Here is a 23,720-nt window from a genome sequence, read left to right on the forward strand (position 1 = left end):
CATTAAAAGCTCTTGCAGCTAGGACAGGAACCCGCCACCTTGCAAAACACTGGAAGTGGCCGTCCGCTGGATTGCTGCACTGCAAATAGACCATGCTACTCATAATTATTAACATGGTGAATATTTCCCCTATATGTGTAACCATCCCAATAAAAAGAACAAATTTCTGCTCTTCAGAGATCACCCTTTACACAAGGGCGATGGTGTGAGAGCAGCCACAGCGCTGTTAAGCGTGTGGTGTAGCTGTGAGTACGTGATTTCCTCTCCTTCCTTCAGCATTTTCCCTCAGCAATGCCGCACGACCGTTGTTCAGCACCGGGCAGACGCCACGAAAGGACTCTGAGGTTCTGCCCAGATTTGCTGCTGCTTCATGATTTTGCTGCAACAGTTGCCAAGCATTTTGATGCGGTGAATGCAGTGTTGTAACACAGTTTTAGCCAGGTCTCACCGTAGCTCATTACAGCAAGGTTAGAGATGAATTATTTATAAAACCAATGCCATCGACTGCTTTTGCAGTGCTTTCGCTGGGAAGGTCTCAAACCACTTCACAAAGCAGCTCAGTAGTATACCCATACTTCTCAATCTGGAGCAGTTTATTAGACCCCCCCCATCGAATCAACTGACATCACTGACACACAAATGCCGCCAACACATTCAGCAAGCGCAACGTGCGATGCCACGGCACCATGATACGGGGAGCAGAGATCGCCACGCGTTGGCTGTGCAGTTCCTACAAGCTGCTTCCCGCTCTCATTTAAAACCCAAAGCTTGTGCCAAGAAACGGCAGGAGGATTTTATGCCGAGTTTCCCTCCTGCCAGGCTCTTAGGAAACGTTACTACTCTCCTCTCAGGCTGTTTTCGCAGGCAGGGTTGGTGCAGCCGGTTTCCACCACTGGGACTTGCTAACTGCCACACCAGTTTCTCCATGGGCAAAACCAGCTTGAAGCCGGCAGGGCAGTCACTTGCTTTCTCTCTTTTTCTCTGCAACAACCAAGTTGAAGGAACGTGTGGGGGAGGGAAAGGGACTGCATCCCAAGCCGAGGGGGCCATCTTCTCTGCTTCCAGCAAGAAGAGTAAGGCTGGGCTTTTCCCCAGCCTCCCTTTTATAACCTCTGACTTTCTGCAAGGGAAATGATTCTTTCTAGTCTTGACATTATTTTTTAAATGCACTAATAATGCTGCCTCAGGCTTTTGAGAGGAGAATGGCATCCAGCTTTCCAACCCAGAAAAACCTTTTAATAACTTCCCACGGAGGCTGCTGCTGTGCCCAAGGCGAAGGCTTGCAGAGCACAGCCAGGATGGGAGCAGACAGGAGCAGAGGAACCGGGTGGGGAGAGCAAGAGAAGAAAACTCACTGCAGTGAAACGGGAGCCGGGAGTTCAGGAGGCAGATCAGCAAGCGGCACGTTTTCGTCTGCGCTCCCACCCGTGGCTGTGCCGTCCTGCCGAGGGCAGGCTGCTGGACAGGAACGCGCAGCAAGCAGGAGACCGGGACAGCGCAGAAGGCATCATTTAATATGTTGTCTTAAATAACGTGACAATATCAGCATGTGAACAACTTACACCTGTCAAAGGTGGCACGGAATATTGTGCTGTGTTTGTCCTTTATCCGAGGCTTACGTTTGGAAAATAGAAACAAATACTGTCCCATCCGGAGCTTCAGTATCTCATCAAGGTTCAGACTTTTTTTTTTAAGAAACAGATTGACATTGAAACAGACGTGCAAAAGCAACATGATATATAAACAAAACAGGTTTTAAATAAGTTTCTAAGCATGTTCTCTGCTGAAAGCTATTTTTTAAAACTCAGCTTTATGTCTATAAATACATAGTACAAAAATGCAAGTTTACAAGCCATTTTCCCAATAGAGTTATGCCATCTGAAGTTTTAAGTAAGAACGTTCCTCCAACATAAGATGCATACATTTAAGAGCAATAATATTAAGTATTTACATTATAAAGTTATGAAGTGTTTGAGGATATAAATTAGTAACAACACACACAAAAATATATGTACTGTGAAATAAATAATTCAACAGCTTTACATATGAGGGTATCCATAATATTATACAAACAAAATGTACAAGATTGTAGGACTTGATTTGCAGTGGCTCATATCTGTCTCTCCAGCACCCGAGTAATCCCAGTGCAGTAAAAAGGCTACTTTGTGGCATTACTCCTGTGCTGAAAGTCAAGGGCACAAAACCACCTTGCTGAAACGCCTCCTGACTAGATCAGGCCCCACAGAAAACTTGGTGTGAATGAGTGTGTTTAGTTTTACTCTTGTGAGCTGAGATACTGCTGGCATTCGGGGTCTCCTTTCATTTGTGGAGATCCAGGAATTTTTCTTCCATCTTTTGGATAGACACACCAGCATCCAGCAGACTCTCCATCCAGTGAAGTTTCGCACTAGAATGTTATTAGCAAAACAAAACCCACAATAAGCAACCATAAGCAGAAGACTACCTGTCAGATACTGCAAGGAAAGGTGTTGGACAGAACTGGAAAGATGAGGAGCTACTGGAGAGAGTCCAGCAGAGGGCTACGAGGATGGTGAGGGGACTGGAGCATCTCTCCTACGAGGAGAGGCTGAGGGAGCTGGGCTTGTTCAGCCTGGAGAAGAGAAGGCTGTGAGGGGACCTAATAAATGCCTTATAAATATCTGAAGGGTGGGTGTCAGGAGGACGGGGCCAGACTCTTTTCAGTGGTGCCCAGCGACAGGACAAGGGGCAACGGGCACAAACTGAAGCACAGGAAGTTCCAGCTGAACATGAGGAAGAACTTCTTCCCTCTGAGGGTGACAGAGCCCTGGCACAGGCTGCCCAGGGAGGTTGTGGAGTCTCCTTCTCTGGAGATATTCAAGACCCTCCTGGACAAGGTCCTGTGCAGCCTGCTCTGGGTGACCCTGCTTCGGCAGGGAGTTGGACTGGGTGACCCACAGAGGTCCCTTCCAACCCCGACCCTTCTGTGATTCTGTGAAGGTCGGGACTTGCCATGCACAGACTTGTTTTGAATGTGACGGTCCCTGCTCTGACAGAGCCTCTGACCAACGCACTCAGAGAGCTGTGACCCAAGCTCAGCTATCACAACAGCAGACTTAAGACAGTTTGCCCACTCCTTGGTGAACAGCAGTACTAAACAGCAGTAGCTTCCAGCGTGAGAAACCGAAGGCAGGCAGAATATACAGCTGGTAGGGCAAGAGCAATGACTGGATGGTCTGGCTCTACATGCAACGAAGCAAATAGGGTGGGGTTTTTCTTGGGGAGGGGGTTAAACAGATTTCTGTTTGTGCCTGATTAGATCCCAGGTCACACTGTGAGTCACACCGTGGTGCCATGCCCAAAAACAAGGAGTCTCGGTGACACAGATCTATGCAGACCTGCTAAATTTGTGTGCACGACCTGTGGTTACCAGGGTGTGGCTTGAGGCTGGGAGCTTTAGTTCGGTTTGCAGATTACTCTCAGTGTAGATTGCAATGGCTTTTTCTGAGGCTATGATGGAAATGAGCATATAACATAAGCCATAGGCAGCACAAAAGATTATTTTTGTTCTACTTTCAGGAGGCTAATCTTGCTCCAGAGAGTTTTTTCACTGCCAGTGGAGTTTTTCACTGCCTGGGAGCTGAGAGCTTCCAGTCTCCATAGCGATTATTCTATATTCAATGGGCTTTGCAGGCGTTATGGTGGATATTGTGAATTAACGTCGACTGGGAATATGCGACCACATTAGGTACATGGAGCTGGATTTGGCCTGGGAGCAGACAGGGTTAAAAGATTTTGGAGGAGGCCTCGCGCGCACCTGTTCTGTGAATGGCAAAGACTCCTGCTTCCACTGCTGTCAGCCCGCAGCGTGCGGCTCCCTTCTAAGAGAAGAAGGACAAACCATCTGCTCTCACTACGAGGTATCCCTGTTCTCACAGCCTGCTTTCCCAGCAGCTGCAAGCTCGGGAAGCTAGGAGCCGAGGGCTGTGAAAGGGCTGGCGGTGTCGGGCTAGTGGCAGCGCTGCCGCGAGCTGACAGGGGAGGACGCACGTACCTGTCTGCTGTGGTAAAACCCATTCTGGTTGCAGTTGGGCAAGTAGAATTTGTAAATCTCCCCGCCGCTTCTCTGCTGAGCCTTCGCCAGTTTGTAGAGGGCTCGGTAGAGTTCCTTCTGACAAGGTCCCTGCAGGAATATTGTGCAAAGGTTGTCAATACCAGAATCACGAAGAAACCAGCTAAAGTAATCAGCATAAAGCTAGCAAAAAAGCTGAAAATACTTGTTCATGTATAATCTGCACCAGGCTGCTCTGCATGTAGTTTTTACTTGTTTCAGTAGGAGCACAGCCAGAAAACTCTGGTGTTGCATTCAGGCCTTTGTTTTTATTCTTTGAGGTATTTTCTGTCCTCAGAAACATGAGGATTTAAGTCTTTAAATTGCCACACAAGGAAATTTAACCTGTGCTAAGTAAACACATTAGTGCTCAGAGGGTACAGTCTCTCCTATTATGGGGAGGTGCTCAGCAGGAGGCTGGTGTACGTGAGGCTAGTCACGTTTTCTGGGTTGCCATGGCCCCGTACTCTGTTGATGTATGGAGAATAGGTGCAAGACGCATATAGATGGTGCAAGAACAAACATCTGAATGTTTGTTATCTTTCATGCGGGACAGGGCTGTCGCCGAAGCAGAGCAGAGAACACCCCTGTGGCTCTGAGACCCAACCCCAAACTGCCTGGAAATGGGGATGAGGAACTCTTTGAACTGGGGATGAGGAACTCTTTGCAATATTCACTGTTTTCACCATTTGCTCGCTCCCTTTTCCAAAGTCACAACTGCCACGTGTTAACAGCACCCAACGCGTTTAAATGAGTGAAAGGGGAGGAGCGATCGAACAAATATTTTCACTTCTGAGTGAAAATAATTCTACCCTCTGCTTTTGCAAGACCTCCCTGTGTCAGCCCCTCACGTTAGCGGGTCAGGAAAGCAGAAGCCTAAAAATCCGGACTGGAGCTCACGGCACTTCTGCTCACACTGACTCGGTGGTGAAGCCCTGTTCTGGATGTGGAACCAGGCTTCCTAGGGCGGGGTGGGGGTGAGTGGCTTTTTGCCTTTTTTTTTTTTTTTTTTTTTTTTTTCTTTTTTCCATTCTGTCCGTGACCATTACGAAACTGGGCTTCGCGGCACCCGGTTCCAGTTCCGCTGTGGGTGCACGGGCTGCGGGGACCAGTTTAACGATGGTTCTCTGGTGCCCTCGCGTGGACCACGGCCCCGCCTGCAAAGGCCCCGCACCCCATCGCCCACCGCGGTTCGGCAGTGCCGAAATTGAGGAATCCTGGAAATTCAGGCCCCGCCTTATAATCTGAAAGTAAATATGGAGAAAGATTCAGCCGCTGCATGGAGCCGGTACGGGACGTAACTGATGCACACCTGCTTTCACCACGCTTGCCAGGAGGAGTGGTGGATACAGCAGCAGGCTGTGCTGCCCTTCAGCGAGACCTGGACAGGCTGGAGAGTTGGGCAGAGAGGAACCTGATGAGGTTCAACAACGGCAAGGGCAGGGTCCTGCGCCTGGGGAGGAACAACCCCAGGCACCAGTACAGGCTGGGGCTGACCTGCTGGAGACCAGCTCTGCGGAGAGGGACCTGGGTGTCCTGGTGGATGACGGGTTAACCATGAGCCAGCAGTGTGCCCTGGCTGCCAAGAAAGCCAATGGAATCCTGGGGTGCATCAAGAAGAGTGTGGCCAGCAGGACGAGGAAGGTTCTCCTCCCCCTCTACACTGCCCTAGTGAGGCCCCATCTGGAGTACTGTGTCCAGTTCTGAGCTCCCCAGTTCAAGAAAGATGAAGAGCTACGGGAGAGAGTCCAGCGGAGGGCTACAAGGATGATGAGGGGACTGGAACATCTCCCCTACGAGAAGAGGCTGAGGGAGCTGGGCTTGTTCAGCCTGAAGAAGAGAAGGCTGCGAGGGGACCTAATAAATGCTTATAAATATCTGAAGGGTGGGTGTCAGGAGGATGGGGCCAAGCTCTTTTCAGTGGTGCCCAGTGACAGGACAAGGGGCAATGGGCACAAACTGAGGCACAGGAAGTTCCAGCTGAACATGAGGAAGAACTTCTTCCCTCTGAGGTTGACGGAGCACTGGAACAGGCTGCCCAGGGAGGTTGTGGAGTCTCCTTCTCTGGAGATATTCAAGACCTGCCTGGACAAGGTCCTGTGCAGCCTGCTGTAGGTGACCCTGCTTCAGCAGGGGGGTTGGACTGGACGACCCACAGAGGTCCCTTCCAACCCCTAACATGCTGTGATTCTGTGATCCGATGAAGACATGCCAACAGTCTGTTTGCTGGCTACTCAAAATACTGACATCCCAGCATTGCTGCTAGAATTTCACACACGTTTTCATTTTGCATTCTGAATCAACATCATCCACTGAAATGGTCTCTGAAAGATTCACAAAGAAAACCCACCTGCTCTTTCCATTTCTTGAGCTCGGATATCCTCTTTGCTTTCATGTTTTCATACGCAGTGATGGCGTTCCAGGGGATGGATTTGTCCTGGCCTATGGGAAACATCAGCTGGTAGTTCAGCAGCTGATCATGTGTCACCTCAGTGCTTTCCAAAGGCATGTCCTCAGGTTCAACAGAGTCTGGAAGGGAATGATATTGAGGTGAACATCAACAAGTGAACTTTGGCGTTTAGTTCTCAAAGTTAAAAAAGGTAAAGAAAAAGAAGAAGAATCAATAACGAGTGATATCTAAGACAGATGCATTACAGCAGCTCTTGAAAAAGTAATAAATTACATGTGCGGCACAGCAAATTAAACTTTTGTCATAAATTCATACAAGGTCGCATCAGCTGTTCTCTAGCAAGTTGGTTATTTTATGGTCTTTCAAAATCAGTCTAATCCCAAAGATGAAGCTGCAGCCAGCCTGTTAGAAATTAAAATAGTTTCTTGACCATAGTGGGTTGCAGACACTTTGCTAAATGAGGAAAGGCTGGGGTTAAGCTTGTAATGAGTTTAGATTTTGGTCAGCATGATGTGTCTCAGCTGTTATTCAGGAGAGGAAACGGTCCAGACTGACCCCGTGGCTTCCTGCACCTGGAAGCCTGTTCCATGCCTTGCCTCACGTACCCGACAGGGCAGCAACTCACAGGAGCCAGCAGCAGATCGTGCTGGCCCGCAGTGGAGCAAACAGCCAAGGGAACGGCAGAAACTGTCTGGGTCTGCCTGGTCGTGGGCCGCGTGCCAGTGCCTAACTTGGCCCGTGTGAACTCCCCCACTGGAAGCAACAGCAGCTCTTTGCAATCGCAGGGACTCATCACGGGATAAAAGTCTGACACACGTGTCAATAACTTGTTGCATCAAGGTGGTAAACAATGATCCAATGGACTAAAACCCACTTTGACAAGTTTAAGAAAAAACGGAGGCGGAAAATTGAGGATGGAAAGAGAGAAAGAAAGACTAAAGCCAAGGAAGGAATCAAATCAAATCAAATAGCAGACCTCTTTAACTGCAGGAGCCTTAAACCCTCAGCTTAGTCACGGTTCTCTCCCCTCCCTGCCCCCTCCAGCACAAGAGGACCTCCACTTGCTGCCGCCAGTGGCCACCGGCACTTGGAGTCAATAAGGGTTATTTCGGTAACGCTACCGAGCTACCTTCGCCGCCGCTGCACGGACACAGCAGGTGACAATAACAACAGTAAAGAAAACGGCAAAATGATGAAATAACACTGAAGAGGTTCCTGATCATCACAGAGCACGAGATGCGCCGTCCTGCTCGGAGGCAGTCCGGGTAGCACGGCACTACGTCAGCTACGCTTTAGCCTGGAAATGCAGCCGGGCACGAAGCCTCTTGGGGTCTTTCCATCCCCTGTCGCGACTTTCGGCGACGGACACGAAGAAAGCCCAGCAGGCACCCGTCCCGCTCCAGCCACCGCTCCCCAGAGCCCCACCGGGATCTGGGCGCCCGGCCCCGTCGCGGCGTGGACGCGGTGCCCCGGTACCTGCGGGCTCGGCCGTGCGCATGGCTCCGGGCTCGCCGGCGGGCAGGCACGTCCCCTGGCCCCGCACCAGCGCGGAGAGGGGCCGCGGCTCTCCGGCGGGGACGCGGCAGCGGAGGCCCCGGCGGCAGCGGGCCGTGTAGACCCCGCAGGGCTGCCCCGGCTCCAGGGCGCAGGTCTGGCAGCAGCCGCAGCCGGGCTGGCGGGCCGCCTCCGGGCAGCCGGGCGCGACGGGCGGGCAGCGGGCGAGCTCCTCCCCGGAGCAGGGCGCGCAGCGCAGGGGCTGCGGGGCCGCGGCGGGGGCCAGGCGGGGGCCCAGCAGCGCCGGCAGCAGCAGGGACGGCAGCAGCAGGGGCCGCAGCCCGCGCATCTCGGCGGGGGGGCAGCGCGGGAGGGCGGCTGGGCGGGCCGGGGAGCGGGAGGCGGCTCGCAGGCACCCTGCGCGCCCGGGCCATTTATGCGGTGCTTCGCCCGGCGGTTAATCTTTAACCCCGAGTTAACGATTCTCTGAGCGGGAGGGCTGCGGGGGGGAGCGGCGGTGCGGTGGCGCTTCGAGACCCTGGCCGCTCGCCCCCCCCCCCCGTTATCTTTCGCCTCTACTTTGCCCTAGTGAGGCCCCATCTGCAGTGCTGTGTCCAGTTCTGGGCTCCCCAGTTCAAGAAAGATAAGGAGCTACTGGAGAGAGTCCAGCGGAGGGCTACGAGGATGATGAGGGGACTGGAGCATCTCTCCTACGAGGAGAGGCTGAGGGAGCTGGGCTTGTTCAGCCTGAAGAAGAGAAGGCTGAGAGGGGACCTTAGAAATGCCTATAAATATCTGCAGGGTGGGTGTCAGGAGGATGGGGCCAAACTTTTTCCAGTGGTGCCCAGTGACAGGACAAGGGGCAATGGGCACAAACTGAAGCAGAGGAAGTTCCGGCTGAACATGAGGAAGAACTTCTTCCCTCTGAGGGTGACGGAGCCCTGGCACAGGCTGCCCAGGGAGGCCGTGGAGTCTCCTTCTCTGGAGATATTCAAGACCTGCCTGGACGTGGTCCTGTGCAGCCTGCTCTGGGTGACCCTGCTTCGGCAGGGGGTTGGACTGGGTGACCCACAGAGGTCCCTTCCAACCCTGACCATTCTGTGATTCTGTGATTTTTTCCTTCCCTCCAGACATGCAGGAATGCTTTTGCCCCCTCACCCCCACCTCCTTGCCCCGGTGCAGTCAGCAAGGAAAAATGGGGCAAGGAGGGAGGGGAAGCGGGCAGACGAGGGGGGGTATCCCCTCCCCGTTCGCCTGTCACGAATGTCTCCTGTCTCCCATTCTTGACATTTGATAAAAATGTAAATGTTTAAAAAAAAAAAGGGGGGGAGGGGGTGGAAATCCCATTGAAACTGGAGAAACTGACTTCATATTTCCACAGAAACAAATGCGACACAACCTCGTTTAATTTTCGTCGCATGGCTGCAGGTTTGGGGGACACCGACAGACCAGAGCGGAGGCCTTGAGGGTGACAACGCTTCCGGGACCCAGTAACCGCTGCCAGGATGCTGCTGGGATGCTGGGGGGATGCTGCCGGGAGCACCAGCGCTCAGAACGGGCATTTGGGGGAAACCAGGTGTTCGTCAAACAGTCCAGAAATAAGTGAGATACCTGCTTTTCCGTCTGCCCTGTTATCCTCTCCATCTCCTCGGGTGTCACCTGGGGGAAAACAAGAATAAAATATTTCCTTGTCTCATTTGCGTGCAACAGTTGTCACTACAATAAACAGCAAAAGTATTCAAACTACCCTGTGCTGAACAGGTTATTTTATCCTGGTATTTGCAGTATGTAGGGAGCTCGAAATAGCAAATTCCTCTGTCAAGTCATCTAAAGTAGCATGATTTTTGTCTGATTGGGGTTTTTTGCATTTGGTTCTCCTCTTCCGTAAATATATCACCTGCATGAATGGAAGTGAAGCGGAACTGCAGAGCACTGTTTTAACGTTCACTCTTCTTTTCCTGGCATTGATGCCAAAGGTTTTATTCATAATACAGTGCATTTTTAACCCCCTATATTCATAACTCCGTTCATAAAAGTATTCTTATTGGTTACAGACTTGTACAGCTGAGGTATTTTCACTGAACTACTTAATCTAATCTTTTTTTTTTAATTCAGATTGTTTTAGGGATTGTTATCTGGATACACAGGAGATGGCAGCCCTTAAAAAATCATTAGCATTTTTAAGCATTTTAGGCAAAACTAATTTCACAGATTTAAAAAGCATTCTATGGACTTCACATGCCTGACTAGGAGCAAATTTTGACTGAAGACCTAGGGCGCGACTGCTTCTGCAGAACATTGCAATTAGACCTTTCAAGCTCTAATGCTCTTTCCTCCTTTCATTTCTATTTTTTCTTGTACATCTGTCTTACAAAATCATGATTCTCTTCCTATTCAATGTGAGGTGAAAAATATACAGAAATATGTCTTCTTTCCTCCCTCACAAAAAGAAAACAATGCAAAACAAAGTCCCTTTCATGAACAGATGTGAAAAAAAAATTACAGATGAGAAGTAGACCCAGTTGTAAAATGACAATAACCCGAAGAGCTGCTATGCATTTGTATGTGTGTATGCGTGTATTCATTCACTTACCTGTGTGTATCTCGCTGCTGTCTCAGATAGCTTGGTATGAACAGAATTGATGGTCATTCTACTACTGACTGCTTAACGTCAACTGCTTGCTCCTGGAATGACTGTACTGCAGAGTGACTGCCACTGGCCTGCCTGCAGCTTGTCTGTCTTGAAAAACATGGACGTGGACCGAGGGGAAGCAGCTTTTAGTGATACACGTGAAATGCGTTCAAAAATGACTTTTTAACTCACTACCATCATGTTTAAGTAACTCGATAAAGACAGACACTTCATGCGAGAGCAGAGTCTGTGTCTGATGTACAGACCTACATCACCAAACTTCCGCGAGTTTCAGAAGAACCTCCCTCTTCCAAAGCACCACCATGTTTTCAGGTCTTGGGCATATTTTTCCTTGCTGTGGGACACCTGGCAGTATCTGAGCCTTTCGGGCAATTCCTAACAGCTGGCAGCCTTTTAGAAGCCAGATTTTTCCAGTTTACCCATTACCCAATATAACCAAAAGATAAACAAAAAATACCCATGGATGATAAAACATTTTGAAGGTGGTTTTGCTTTGTTTCCTTTATGATTTCAAGTCAACTCTAAATGATGGCTGAGCCTTTTTTCTCTTGCTGTCTTTTTTACAGTCAAACTGAGGAAATCTAAAACTCTGCTAAAGCAGACTTCTTGAGCAGATGTTCTCCCGCACAAAAGGTAGACCCGTAAAAACCAGTCCCTTCATATTTCATTCATATAAATGTAATGAACATATGTTAGAACAGATTATGATAACTTAGGGCAACGTCAATCAACCAGGCAATGCTTTTGGATGGGCCACGGGACATCAACGAAGTGCAAGTATTGTATACGTTTACATAGGCTCTGTGTATGTTTACGTAGGCTCTGTTTGATGTAATACTACAACTCATCTACCAATCTCCATCTTTGACCCTGACATTGCTTTAAAGAACACAAACAGGAGTCAGGAGGTTAAAAATATCCGTGATGTAAAGCTGTGTTTACTGAAGACTTTTGATAATAATTTTTAGGTGTTCCCACTGTTGTCCCTTCATGTGAACCACTTGTCAAAAGACACCACACGAATCCCAGGGAAGGGCTGCTTTTCTACAAGACTTTCCCCATTGGTTTCTCAATAATTTTTAGCCAATGATCTCATTTTGCATGTTAAATAAAGTTTGGAATTTTTAATTTTTTTCTTTAAAGCACATGGAGTGTTTTATAAAAGTTTAAAAAAACTTTTTTTATTCTTTTTAAAAAATTTTAAAGTTTTATACAAGTTCGTGTATGAGGGATCTTTATCCTCTAATCACCAAAAATTCAAATGACTTGCCAAATAATTTCCTACTGAGACTGCTTCTCTTGATATGTGTAAAACACCCCAAACTAACCAGTGGAATATCCTTATTATTCTTCTTTACATAAGAAGCTAACCCTGAATTGCAAGCTTAGTATCCAAAACTACTACACGGTATGTACGTGCATGCACACATATGTGGCATCAAGGATATGAAGAGAAACAGCTATGATAGAAATACAAAAATCCTAGTCCTTTCTCTGTCATTTATCCCCTAGCAAAAATGCTTTATTTCAGCTCTATAGATTATTAGGAACTTTTTATCCAAGTGATTGACTGTGCCTAGGTTATTGATGAATAATTTGATTCAAGCATTTAGTGATTGTGTGTGGTCACTTGGTGGTAATGACATGTATGCCATATGGGATTACTTTTCTATTTTGTTTGGGCAAGCATGGCTTTTAGAATTAGATTCTAGATGCAGGTAATGAGGTACTCCAAGCTGCACTAATATTCTCTAACTTTTGCAGACTGATTTTTGCTATTTCCCCCCCCCCCCCCCCCCCCCGGCAATTAGTTTTGCTAGAATGTGGAAAATATTTTAGAAATACCTCAAACTAAAACTGCAGTGAGAGAAGAAAAGCGAGAGGCTGTCTCATGGCAAGTCTAGCTAGGGAAGCCTACGCACTTTCTGCATCGAATCATGGGTCATCAGGTTCAAAAAAAAGAGAGGAAAAGTAATTTCTTTCCTTGGTAGCACCCAAAGTGTTTGGGCGCTGAGTAAAACACCTTGTTTGCAATGTTGTGTGTGCGTAGACCAGCTAGATCATTATTTTTGAAGAACTATTGAGCTCTTCTGGCAAGACAGGTTAAAGCCCTTCAGTCATCCTACTGTGGGCCGGGTGCTCCATGCAGTGATGGCACAAGCGTGAGTTTGCCTAGCTGGAGAAGTAATCCAGAAACATTTTAACAAGAGGTGAACCTGAAAGCATGCTGCAGAGCGTGAGATCCTCTGTGGAGAGTTGATACCAAAAAGCTTCTGCTTCCCCCCTCCTGCTGTAGTCAGCATTACTGACCCCAGGTAGGGGTATTCCCTGGGACCAGTCATGGAATTGAAGGCTTTGCAGTGCCTACCAGAGTGAGCTATAGCTTAGCAGGGATTTTGGAAAACGTAAATGATCCCTTTAGCACTAGCTCCAGGCACCTAAACTAGCATCATCTCTTTAGATCTCTGAGTATTCTTCAGCCACTGTGTCCCTCTGGGCCCAGCAACAGAAATGAGCACCACCAGCCAAGCAAGAGCTGTGCCCTTTACTGCAGTCCCTGAGGGCTGTAGGCACTGATGGCAGGAGTCTCCAGCCTTCACCATCATTGGGTTTACTTTCTTCAGTGGTTGCTAGCTAATGCTGGCAAAGGAAAAGGTAAATTCCCCAGGAATTTGCTCTAGAAGCAATTTAAATATAACAGGGCTTTCAAATACATATTAAGGCATCTCATGTCAAGGACAGTTTGAGACAGTAACAGAAGGCTGCTGTTTACTTTAATGTCTGGGTCCGTCACACGTGTTAAATGCCAGGACGCACATGAAACTCCCCTTCCCTCCCCAAACCAATACACGGCTTTCCAGGGACAAGCCTTTCACACGTGGTAGGGAGAAAAGTAGACAGTCTGATGGAGAAAAAGTGAGATCCAGCCCTAGACCAGGGGAATCATAGTCACAGCCAGTTACTCAACTTAGGGGAAAAGTGTCTCTAGGACAACAGCCGACAATAATTCATTTATATTGGTTCATACCTGATGTAATGCAACAGCGGATATGGTCTTTCACAGTAGAGAGGCTGGATTTTTGAAGGAGCTTAGTGCTCACCCAGAAACGGAGGAGCCCTGATGTTTCAAATTCCTGCTCTTTTTTTCCTGAGGCTTCATGGAGTCTTTTCTCCTCCATGAATGCCTTAGGCTGTTAGTACTAGAACCTAAAATGCCATTCTTTTGTTTTCTTATCCTTTAAGAAATGCTAATAAAAATAGGAAGAAGTCATAGGGCCCAGACCACAGTAAGTCAAGAGGTCCATTTTCTCTGGTTATCCATCCTACGAAGTGGGAAGCCAAAACCAGGGTCAAACGTGCCTGAACTGTGCCTGCTACAGGAACAGGGGCTGGGCTGCAGGCAGGGCAGAAGACCGCAGCCTGAAATCCTCAGCAAGAGGGCTGTTACTGGCAGCAAAATGATCTGCTGTTAAAACAGGAGCGCACCTTTCTCTGGATCATTTACAATTGTTGCCCACATTTAGGTTATTCACTTCTGTGCTTTTTCTTACAAAAACAGTTTACCCAGCTGCTTTTGTTAAGAAGTCTGCCCCTGCCTTTTGTCCCAGGGCATTTCTGATTTCAACAACATCATTTCTGTTAATTACTATTACAATATTGTTGCTGGTAGTACCAAGAGCATTTTTTTTTTTCAGGTTTCCGAGCCTCTACTGTTTCCCCAGAAGACAAGAGACAGGACTCTGGGACTTCAGTCAGTTCTAGAGAGCTTCAGGCTTGCACAGAGAACTGAAACCAGGTAAGCTGCCGCTGGGATTCAGCGTTGCCTGAGCTATTCAAACATCACGATCGTGGAATTAGTGTCCGATGGTTATCAAGTGTGAAAGCTTTTGATCCTCACTGCAGCCTTAATCTACGTGTACTTACTATTTCAAACTCTTTGCAGGAGATCCACAGTGAGGTATAGGCAAGTTCCCACCGTCCGGAGGAACAAAGATGCTCAGAGGTGCTGGCCTCTTCTTGGGACCCTGAACCTTTTGGGGTGGGGGTGGCAGGGCTTGCTTTCTGGGGAAAGAGGTTGGAGAACAGTATGAAGACAAAGTAAGTGTGAGACACAACGCCCTCATTCGGGCGGGTCACCCCTATTCTTGGGCAAGTACACCCCGGTAAAAATTTTAGAGAAAAACTGAGGCTGCTCACTCTACTTGTCAGCAGCTTTAAGGCTCCTTGAAGGAGAGCACATTTTGCAAATAGAGTCCTGAAGGGGTTAATCCAACCTGTTATTATATCAAAATCCCACTGGAGATAAGATTGAATGTCACACGAATATTTGCCTGACCTACTGTATAAATAATGCCTGGCATCAAACACAGAGATCACACAGAGTTACTGGATTAAAAAAAAAAATCAATATAATTAATGTATAATGAAACAAAGCAAAAAAGCCAAGATTAGATTGTGAAGGCACTTCGTTACAGATGAAAGCAGAGTGCCTGTCGTTACAAATATGAATTTGGCTGTATTCAATAAATCATAGTGATTTTGCCTTCTAGAGCAAAGCAACATGGAAAAGAATAAAACTTCTAGTGAGCCATAACTTCTTGATGATGGGTCAGTTGTAAAAATTGAGAGACACAGAGAAGAATTATTAGATGTCTCAAAAGCTTTTCTCTCACAAAATCTGATCAATCAACTGTTGTAGAAATGCTTCTATGTGTAACTATAAAAGTAAGACTTTAATTTCATTTATGTGTTGTTGCTGTTGTTATTACGACCAGTGACTGGTTGACCATGACATGGTCAACATGACAAAAATAAACACCCACGCCCCCAACACCACCATCTTTTTAACATAATTTCTACGTTTTCATATATAGCAATTTTTCTCCCTGCTGACTTGGTTATTTTCTCTGTCCTAAAGATATCTATCTAGTGAAAACCTGTTCTGCAGATTTATTAAGTATATGCAAAAAATTACACCTTTTAAAACAATCAGTCCAAGTCTCATTTTCCTTTAACTCCACTCATTTGCATTCTGAGAAGAAGGAATGGCCAATTGACCTGTTAGGTGTCATGAATCTGCTCTTGTGTCTTTGCTTGCCTCGTTCGTCTCCAAAGGTAGTCATCACAGTCAGTTTTTCATTTTGCCGGTCTCATCTAAGGTCTTCGCTCTGTGTTTTGTTTTCTTTAATCAGTTTTTATCATCAGCCAGTTGTGGCCAAAAAAACCCACCTACTACTGAATATACTAGTCAAGGTCAGGATACACTATTGATTTGTATGCTTACATCATAACCTTTGTAGTATAATTTTCAATCCTACGGTCCCAGTGGACTTTTTCTCAGCTAGCCAGAGGCATTCAGGACGCCAAACAGCACTTCTTTCTCCACCATCCCGGTTCAGCCCTTTTTTTCTTTCCTCTAGCACAGTTACAATTATTGCTGGGTGCTCTCTTGGCTGGGAAGTATACTTTAAAACCCATTTTACCTAGGTGTCTTGTAAGTGCTTTTTTTGGATCAAGTTCCTCTCCCAGTAAATTTGTCAGCAGGGCTGCTCATACTTTTTTTCCTGTATCTGAATTCAGATCACCTTTCTGTACTAGAAAGCTGAATTATTCCATTTCTAGGCAGAGAACCTGTGTTTTCCTGTCCTAGACGTATGAGGTATTTCTTTTCCCCTTTCATTGCTGGCATCTCCTCTTTAGGAGAAGGTGTAAGATGTAAGCTTTGGGAAGCTGCCAGTAGAAGGGGGTCACTGCTGGTGACAAACCTGCAACAACACGAGGAGCTGAAAGCAGAAGCCATCTAGGAGGTGACATGTAGACCTAGGCAAGGCCAAAAGGACGAAGTGGAGGGCAACAAAAGAGATCAAAATGGCAGCAACAGTAAGAAACAGAAAAGATATGATTTATTGCTTTCTTTTTTCACTCCCTAGGAGTAACGAAGGACATTTTTCCCTCTCCTTCTTTCCATTTCTTCAATAAGAATGAATTAAAACAGAAAAAAAAACCCACAGAACTCCAAAGAAACAAAATACCAGAGATGCAAGACAGTGAGTCACTGACCTATGATGCAAGTTCGATCTTCTTTTTTAATGAATACTTAGGTAAAGTAGAACAGCTTTGACAGGTAACGCTTAAAAGCCCTGACTCCACAGTAAGTCTGGAGATGGTGATTACTGCCTTGTAACCTAGGACACTTTGTTTCAAGGTCCTATCTAGATGAGAAGGGGATGTGAAATGCTGTCTCTCACTTTCCGGAGTTTTATCCCGTTGGCTGCTGAAACTAAAGGCAGATAGATATACCTCCTGTCTGCTATGCATCTCCTCCACACACATCCCATTGCAGCGTGGACGGGTGAGACTGCTGTAAAGTACGGTGAGATCACGTGCGTGGGCAGACCCAGGAGGCTGGCAACCAGGAGCTGCTGTCAGGCTCTACGGGGTCTGCATGCCCGTTGGGACTGACTGCACTAGCAAACAAAGTTTGATTTTATAGTGGCATTCAGTACCTACATATCAGTACACAGACAGAGCAGCAGAGCTGAGGTTTGGGGGGGACGGGACCCTACATCCTAGCTGGGGTCCTAGGATCTGTGCCTAGGTCTAGTTTTTAATGGCATTTGAAAATATTACCCAATAGCTTCGGCTGGTCCAACTCTTCTAGGGGCTGCTAGGCTCAGTCAAAACTTCAGTATGTTTGTTCATTTTTGTTTAAGAAATCGTAAGTGTGTAGGAGTGAGCTGTTTTAACAGGCATTGTGGACTGCAACGGCTGGTGCAACTAAGGGAGACTTGTGCTTGTGTGTCTAGTAGGACAAAGCACTCTGTAATACAGGTCCGTGACACTGCTGTGCAATTTATTGCTCAGGGTTTTGTCTGTAGCAGGAATGTAACTACGTTGTGATTTAGAGAAAAACAAAAAATCTGTTCATGTTAAAGACTTTCCCTAGTTTTGCTAAAATTGTTCAGCTATGATCAGCAAAGAAGTAACTTAGTTACCAGTTCTCTGTTATTGAAATCTGAAAGATGTTAAAGACGTGCTAAACATTCTTCTCTTTGGTCTGGCCTCCTACAGAAGCACTGCAGCTGGGCAGAGCACTCCCAGCTCTGTCAACAGGAGTGTTACCATTGCTTCAGTGGGAACAAGGCTGAGCTCATAAATCCAGGGTGAAGACGCTTCTGTCTCTTCCCTCTGTTCTTGGGAGTGTTTTTGTCCTTCTCCATCCAACATCATGCTTAGTCACCATCAGCAGGTAGATTGTGTAATATCCGTTCAGAGGCGAGTGTACTGAAAACAGTTCCCCAGGTCAAGGTCACAGCTTTGCTTCTAAAGGAAAAATACTGCCCTAAAAGAGCACCCTCCATGGGAAGGCTGTTCTGAACTTACAAGCATGCTCAATGTTGCATTTGAAATCCAGGACGAGAGAAAGGCTCAGGAACCTGTTGCAACTCTTATTCATATTCATCCATGCAGAAAAAGGGCTTTTTATTCTACAAAACACGACACCGTGTGGTTTATCATCTCTTCAGAGCCTGGTGTCTTTTGTCACTCATCTTTTCCAGCTTCAGCACCTGCAATCCGTACTTGAGGTCACTAATAAGTACAGAGGCCTATTTTTTGGAGGTGTTCGACTCTATGGCTCCCTTTAAGTGTGTGTTTATTGGTGCTTTTTTGCACTGCAGTGATATTGCAGTATAAATATGTGTAAAGGAACTTTGCACACAAAGCGAGTTGCTAGCCAAAGAGTAATTTGCCATTGCTGCCACTAGAGGATGAACATTCAACAACATTGAAGCTGCATACTGCTAGTGCCTCTCTCAAAGCCGGCTCTTTTCAAGTATATGTGTATACCATGACAGAAAACTAGCCTTATAACTTACCTTAAGCATTAAAATGGAAGTGCAAACCCTGTAAACAGAAGTAGTGCTACAGAGGTGGTTTGTTTTTTTTTCCATTTTGCCCCAGCGCGTATACTTCTATGTGAAGTGCAAGAATAGTAGGGTAATTTTGTATGTGTAGTTTGGTATATGTGGTTTCATTTTTCGTAACAACCTGGCTTTTAAAAATTAGAGACATGTCTTTCTTCAGGAACGTCATTCGCTAGGAGATAGTTGTAGTTTAGTACTGTATAGGTCTGGTTGAAGTCCCTTCGTATTCTAACCTATAATTAACAATAATACTGTTGATGTAAAGTGTCAGACGTTTCAGAAAATCCCTGAAGCACTAATTAATTCTATTCATATTTTCTCATGAAAGGCTATCAGAGCAATGTTGTGACTTTTGCAAATTCATGAGGATCTAAATTACGGTGAGATAAATGCTATACAGTCTTTTGTATTTTCCAAATATACATTCTAAAGAGAGGAAATAGAAGTAGTTTCCAAAATCCCGAAAGCCCTGAGTTTTGTGCATCTGTCTGCCTGATACAGCTTCAGGACTTGGAAAGACCCAAAGTCAGTTCTGTGTTACCACTCCAGGCAATTTGTTTCCCTCCACTGAGGAAAGTCTCTGGGATTTTACTGGCACCAACCAGCTCTGTGAACTTGACAGGGCAGCAGCCTTGTTCCCTGGAAAACTTTCCCAGCATTTACTGTGTTCTGAATCTTAGAAAGTTTCGCATTGCACTTGGCACAAAGACTTCTTTGATGTTAAGCAGCCATATTCCCCAGATTCCTTTTGCGTTTGATGTAGCCCAAAGCAGGGTCTGAGAAGGACTTTCCCAAGACTACATCCCTGGCCTGCTAAGGGCAGGAGCTTGATACAGTTGGCCTTTAATGACCTTTCCACTTGGCCTAGTATCATGCAGGGAGTCAACCTAAGGAGACAAAGGCACTTCGGGGTGCGACAGCTAAGTCTGAGTTTTGGCAGAAGACTGACATCAGGTATCAGATCAGGCAAGAAATCCAGCAGTGAAGAATAAGCATCAAAGACAAAGGAGTTCTGTGTCTTATAAGACGGGAGGCCAGACTGGAGAAGACTTTAAATGGAGACACTTGAAGACCAAAGAACTGGATGGGCTCAAGCAGGAACCCAGAGTGACTTTGAGAGGTGATTGGGAGAGAGAAAAGTAGTAGTATCAAGACTTTCTGAGACCAAGATGGGAAGCCTGAAGAATGAATAAATGGAACTGGCTACCTGTGAAGGTACAAATAAACAAGAGACAGAACTGGGTCGTTTGGATTAAGCATTGGGTCATGCAGCCAGACTAATCTGTGCTTGTCCCAGGGGTAGAAGAGGCCTTTATGCTAACCTTGCGCTTGCCTGATCTTAGTTCAGCCCCTGGCACAAATCATAGATGCTGATGAAATGCCTGCAAGCTCAAGGGGAATAGCAGCACATCTGCAACCATGCCTATTTTATCTCAAAAGCAGCTTGGGATCTACATCAGCCAGGAGCTCCCTGGTTGCCAGAGGAACCTGTGGAGGCCAGACAAGCAGCCTGGGTAACACACACAAACAAACACCAGAACATTAACTAAACATCAAATCACGAGAGTATGCCTTGGCTGGTGACCTGAAGGGCAACATCCCCCCACTGCCTAGCTACCACGGAAAGCCACATCTGAGGACAAAGCTGTTCTCCTGAGAAACTCTGAAGAGTTCCACTTCAGGAATCATTAGCAAAAACATCCTAATTCCTTTTAAACCATGTGAGAGGTTGTAAAACCACAACTCCACTATTACATTTTTGAGCATAACACAGCTGTTACTGGTTAGCCTGTCTCATAATGTTGGTTTGGGCCACACTTCTGCTTCTCTGCCATCTTGGACATGAGATATTACAAGTTTCAGTGTTGAAGAGGGAAATACAAAAGCTTCCCTTGCCTCTGTCCTTAATTTGCAGCTTCTTTTGAACAGGAACCCTTCCCTTTGGGGTAACTACGTAGTGCCTGCAACAGGCTGCAAGAGCAGAATAGCCAGGAAAGCGCATGTGCTAGTGCCACACAAGCACAGGGATGCATGTGCACATGGTAAGCCTGTTCTGGGTCCCCGCTGCTGATGCCCCATAGATCACTTGGAAGTGTTCAACTCTGCCTGAAGATTAAGTAACAGAGAGCAGTAGGAACCAGTATGAGCATTATGCTTTTGCATCACTTCTTGACTAGTGCTTCAGAAACAGCTGCCTGGGAGCTAAACTGCCATTTGGCCAGTACAGTTGTCAGTGGGTCACCCTCACGTCCCCCCTCCTTCCTGCCGTACAGCAGCTCCAGAGCACAACAGAAAACCCTTACTCCCTCACAACACACGGCTGAGCAGTAAGGACCTCCAATGCAACAGTGGGGCACATTTACAATCCAGGGCTTTGAACAAAAACTTCCAAACAAACAGTCATTAATTAGTAATCTCTAGAGCCTGGCCTCCCTCCTTGGTGCCCCTCACTATTTCCTCATCTCCCCAGCTAGCAGCAAAAACATTCCCGATTGCATCAGTTTTGATTACTCTTTAGATGAAGAGATTCTCCTTTGGCTAACCAGGATTACACTCTGTGTGGCCACCAGGACTTTGTCACTGAAGGAACATCAGCAACCCTAGAAGATTTGAATGCTACACAAAAGAGGGTGGTCAGGAAGAGCTGTGGCAGGATGAAGAATGATTCTCACACAAAGTTCTCCCTCCCTGCTTTGTTCCCAGCCTCAGCCATTATAAATTAACATTGGCTCTCACATAGAGGCACTTCTTAATTTGTACCCGACTCCTCCTAGATTTGAGGGGCAAAAAGAATCACAAAACAAACAAAAAGAACATTTTTGAAGGAAAAAGGAAGTCTAACAGGCACTATAGTCAGGTGTGTGATTTATTCATTCAAACCAGCTGTTGCCACAACAAGGATAGCACTAGTTCCATTGGTAGATCTATCAAGCTTCTTCAATTGTCAGTTCGTGTTCAGTTGCTTCCTCAATATTTTTAAGTTGACGAAGCACCCATTCTCTTTGTTTCTTTCTCTGTTATAGAAAAACAAATAATATTTAGTCAGCCTAATCCATTCAGATGTCCTAAACAAACAATATACACAAAGGCATTATGAACTCAACTGGATTTTGGCTGAGGTTTTCCATTCGTTTTATGCTAAGAAGCCTTTACTCTCAGTCAGCAAGTATTCCTGAGTTTCTAACACTCATGAACAATGCAGTACAGGAGAAAAACCAAGCCAGAACAGGATTTGATGGCTTCACACTGACATGACAGCCTGCAGAGTACTGAAGCCTGCTGCCTCCCTATACTTTCTATGGGCTTTTTACAGGGCCCTTGCCAATAATAAAAATTCTAGGAAGTGGAGTTCTTGCGTTGCACAGAACAAAAAAATAAACACCTGCATAAGGTCTATTAATCTAATGTTTCCCAAGGAAACCCTGCACTAATTGAAGAACTGCATGCAAGACCCCATTGGCAATGGCTGGTATTCTTTTTATAACACACTACAATTTGGGTGAAATACAGAAAGAAGTATATTATTTGTTTCTCCAGTTTTAGTTAACTTGCCAACATGAGAAACTTGAGAATTTAAATCACTGAGTTCTTCCCATTCTTAAGTTTCTCCTGAAGAAAAACATATTTAAAAAAAAATGTACTTTTGCACTAGTGTACAGAACTAGTCATGCAGGTTCAAAAGCTGAAGCAAGTACTGGTTTGGAAGACTGCATCCCATCCAGTGTATGATTAGGAACGATACCACAGAGTCTAGCAGGTTACGACCCAATTCATAAACATATGTTCTCACTGGTAAAGTTGTGGAGATGTTCCATAACTAAAATATTCCCCTATTACTAGAAAGATCTTTATATATTCAGCAGAGGTAGGAAACACTATAGCTTAGCTGTTGCATAACTAAGGGAAAGCAATTACCACAAGAGCTTTATCAGTTTTCTTCTTCCTGGTTTTTACTATTGGGACATCTTTTATCCCTGGTATTCCAGCGACAAGCCATGAAGGTCCACTCTTGGGAGCTGCTGCAGCCTCCTCAAATGCTTCAGCAGGAGCTGGATTTTCCACATTTGGGACAACCTTATTGCTTGGTTCTTCCTTTGATTCATCAGAGGACAGCACTGTGGAAAGCCTTCTTCTAGAAAATATAGCCGAAGAGCTTTGACTCATCTCTTCATTTAGTTCTTGTGAGTCAAACACCATTGAAAGCTTTTTTGGGGACACATGAGGGATGTATGCTTCAACACGTACTGCTGATAGTTGAGCCAGTGAGCTACTTAGATTTGACTTCGGCACTGGAGATCCATAAACTCTCTTACTGGCATCTTGGTCCATGATTGACTGATTTGTCAGATCTGTAATAGATGGCATTGTTCTTGAAAATATCGAGTCCACTGGAGTGCTGTGCTTCACCATTCTCTTTTTCAGACATCTTTTAACATTCAGAAAAGAATCTTCTTCTGACATCCTGAAGTCAGGTTTATTGCCTTAAGAAAATACAAAAATTGTGTCATTGCTCACATAGTGAGAGATGCCATGTAAGGTCTTCAGCTGCTTCAAAAAACAAATTCAAGGTGTTCCTATCTTCATGTCTGCATCCTGCCTTTACACAGAGTTTATCCTTTGTATAGATCAGTGTTCCTCAAGGGTTTATAAGAGACGTTTTGAGAACAGAACATTACAAGACAGCTTGTCACACATACAACACTTACTCCTGTCCCAGGCCTACGCAAGTGGAGTACCGCACGTGCTAGAATTTCTTTAAGATATCTCATCAACTGAAACATCATTAAAACAGTGTTTTCTCCTTCAGAGTATACGGCTAATATACTTTTGGAGTCACAGCTGCTAATACTGTGTAGGTAGGTGAAAACTGCTACATGTCAGAGGGATTACCACAGCGTAGCAAAAATTCAAGTGCTCTAGAGACATGTGCAGAGAAATTCTAGATTCAAGCAAGCATCTCTTACTCCAGTTACCATTTTGTTTCTTTACTTTGCTTAAAAGGGTTCTCACAGACCTCTCATTCCCTCCTACTTACTTGACATTTGGCTTTCTTCTTCTGCCGATCCTAAACTTTGATCCTAGAACAGCTATATTCTGTGCAAGTCTGTTTTCAACCAAATTTACAAAAATGGCAAGGTTGATTTTGTC

At 46.0% G+C, this 23,720-nt stretch overlaps 2 protein-coding genes across 2 annotated transcripts; both read right to left on the reverse strand.

The window, feature by feature from the left end:
* Window positions 1-1,493: 1,493 nt before the first annotated feature.
* On the reverse strand, window positions 1,494-8,383 carry IGFBP1 (insulin like growth factor binding protein 1). Its single transcript, XM_075418538.1, has 4 exons — window positions 7,977-8,383; window positions 6,441-6,619; window positions 4,034-4,162; window positions 1,494-2,407 (listed from the first exon to the last, which is right to left on the reverse strand). The coding sequence occupies exons 1-4, from the start codon at window positions 8,341-8,343 to the stop codon at window positions 2,276-2,278; spliced, it is 807 nt and encodes a 268-aa protein (XP_075274653.1). The 5' UTR covers window positions 8,344-8,383; the 3' UTR covers window positions 1,494-2,275.
* Window positions 8,384-21,499: 13,116 nt separating this feature from the next.
* On the reverse strand, window positions 21,500-23,614 carry CCDC201 (coiled-coil domain containing 201). The gene is made up of 3 exons (XM_075417309.1): window positions 23,608-23,614; window positions 22,488-23,053; window positions 21,500-21,586 (listed from the first exon to the last, which is right to left on the reverse strand). Exons 1-3 carry the CDS (start codon window positions 23,612-23,614, stop codon window positions 21,500-21,502), a joined length of 660 nt encoding a protein of 219 aa, XP_075273424.1.
* Window positions 23,615-23,720: the final 106 nt, after the last annotated feature.

The sequence above is a fragment of the Opisthocomus hoazin genome, chromosome 4, assembly GCF_030867145.1.
Source record: "Opisthocomus hoazin isolate bOpiHoa1 chromosome 4, bOpiHoa1.hap1, whole genome shotgun sequence".
NCBI lineage: Eukaryota > Metazoa > Chordata > Aves > Opisthocomiformes > Opisthocomidae > Opisthocomus > Opisthocomus hoazin.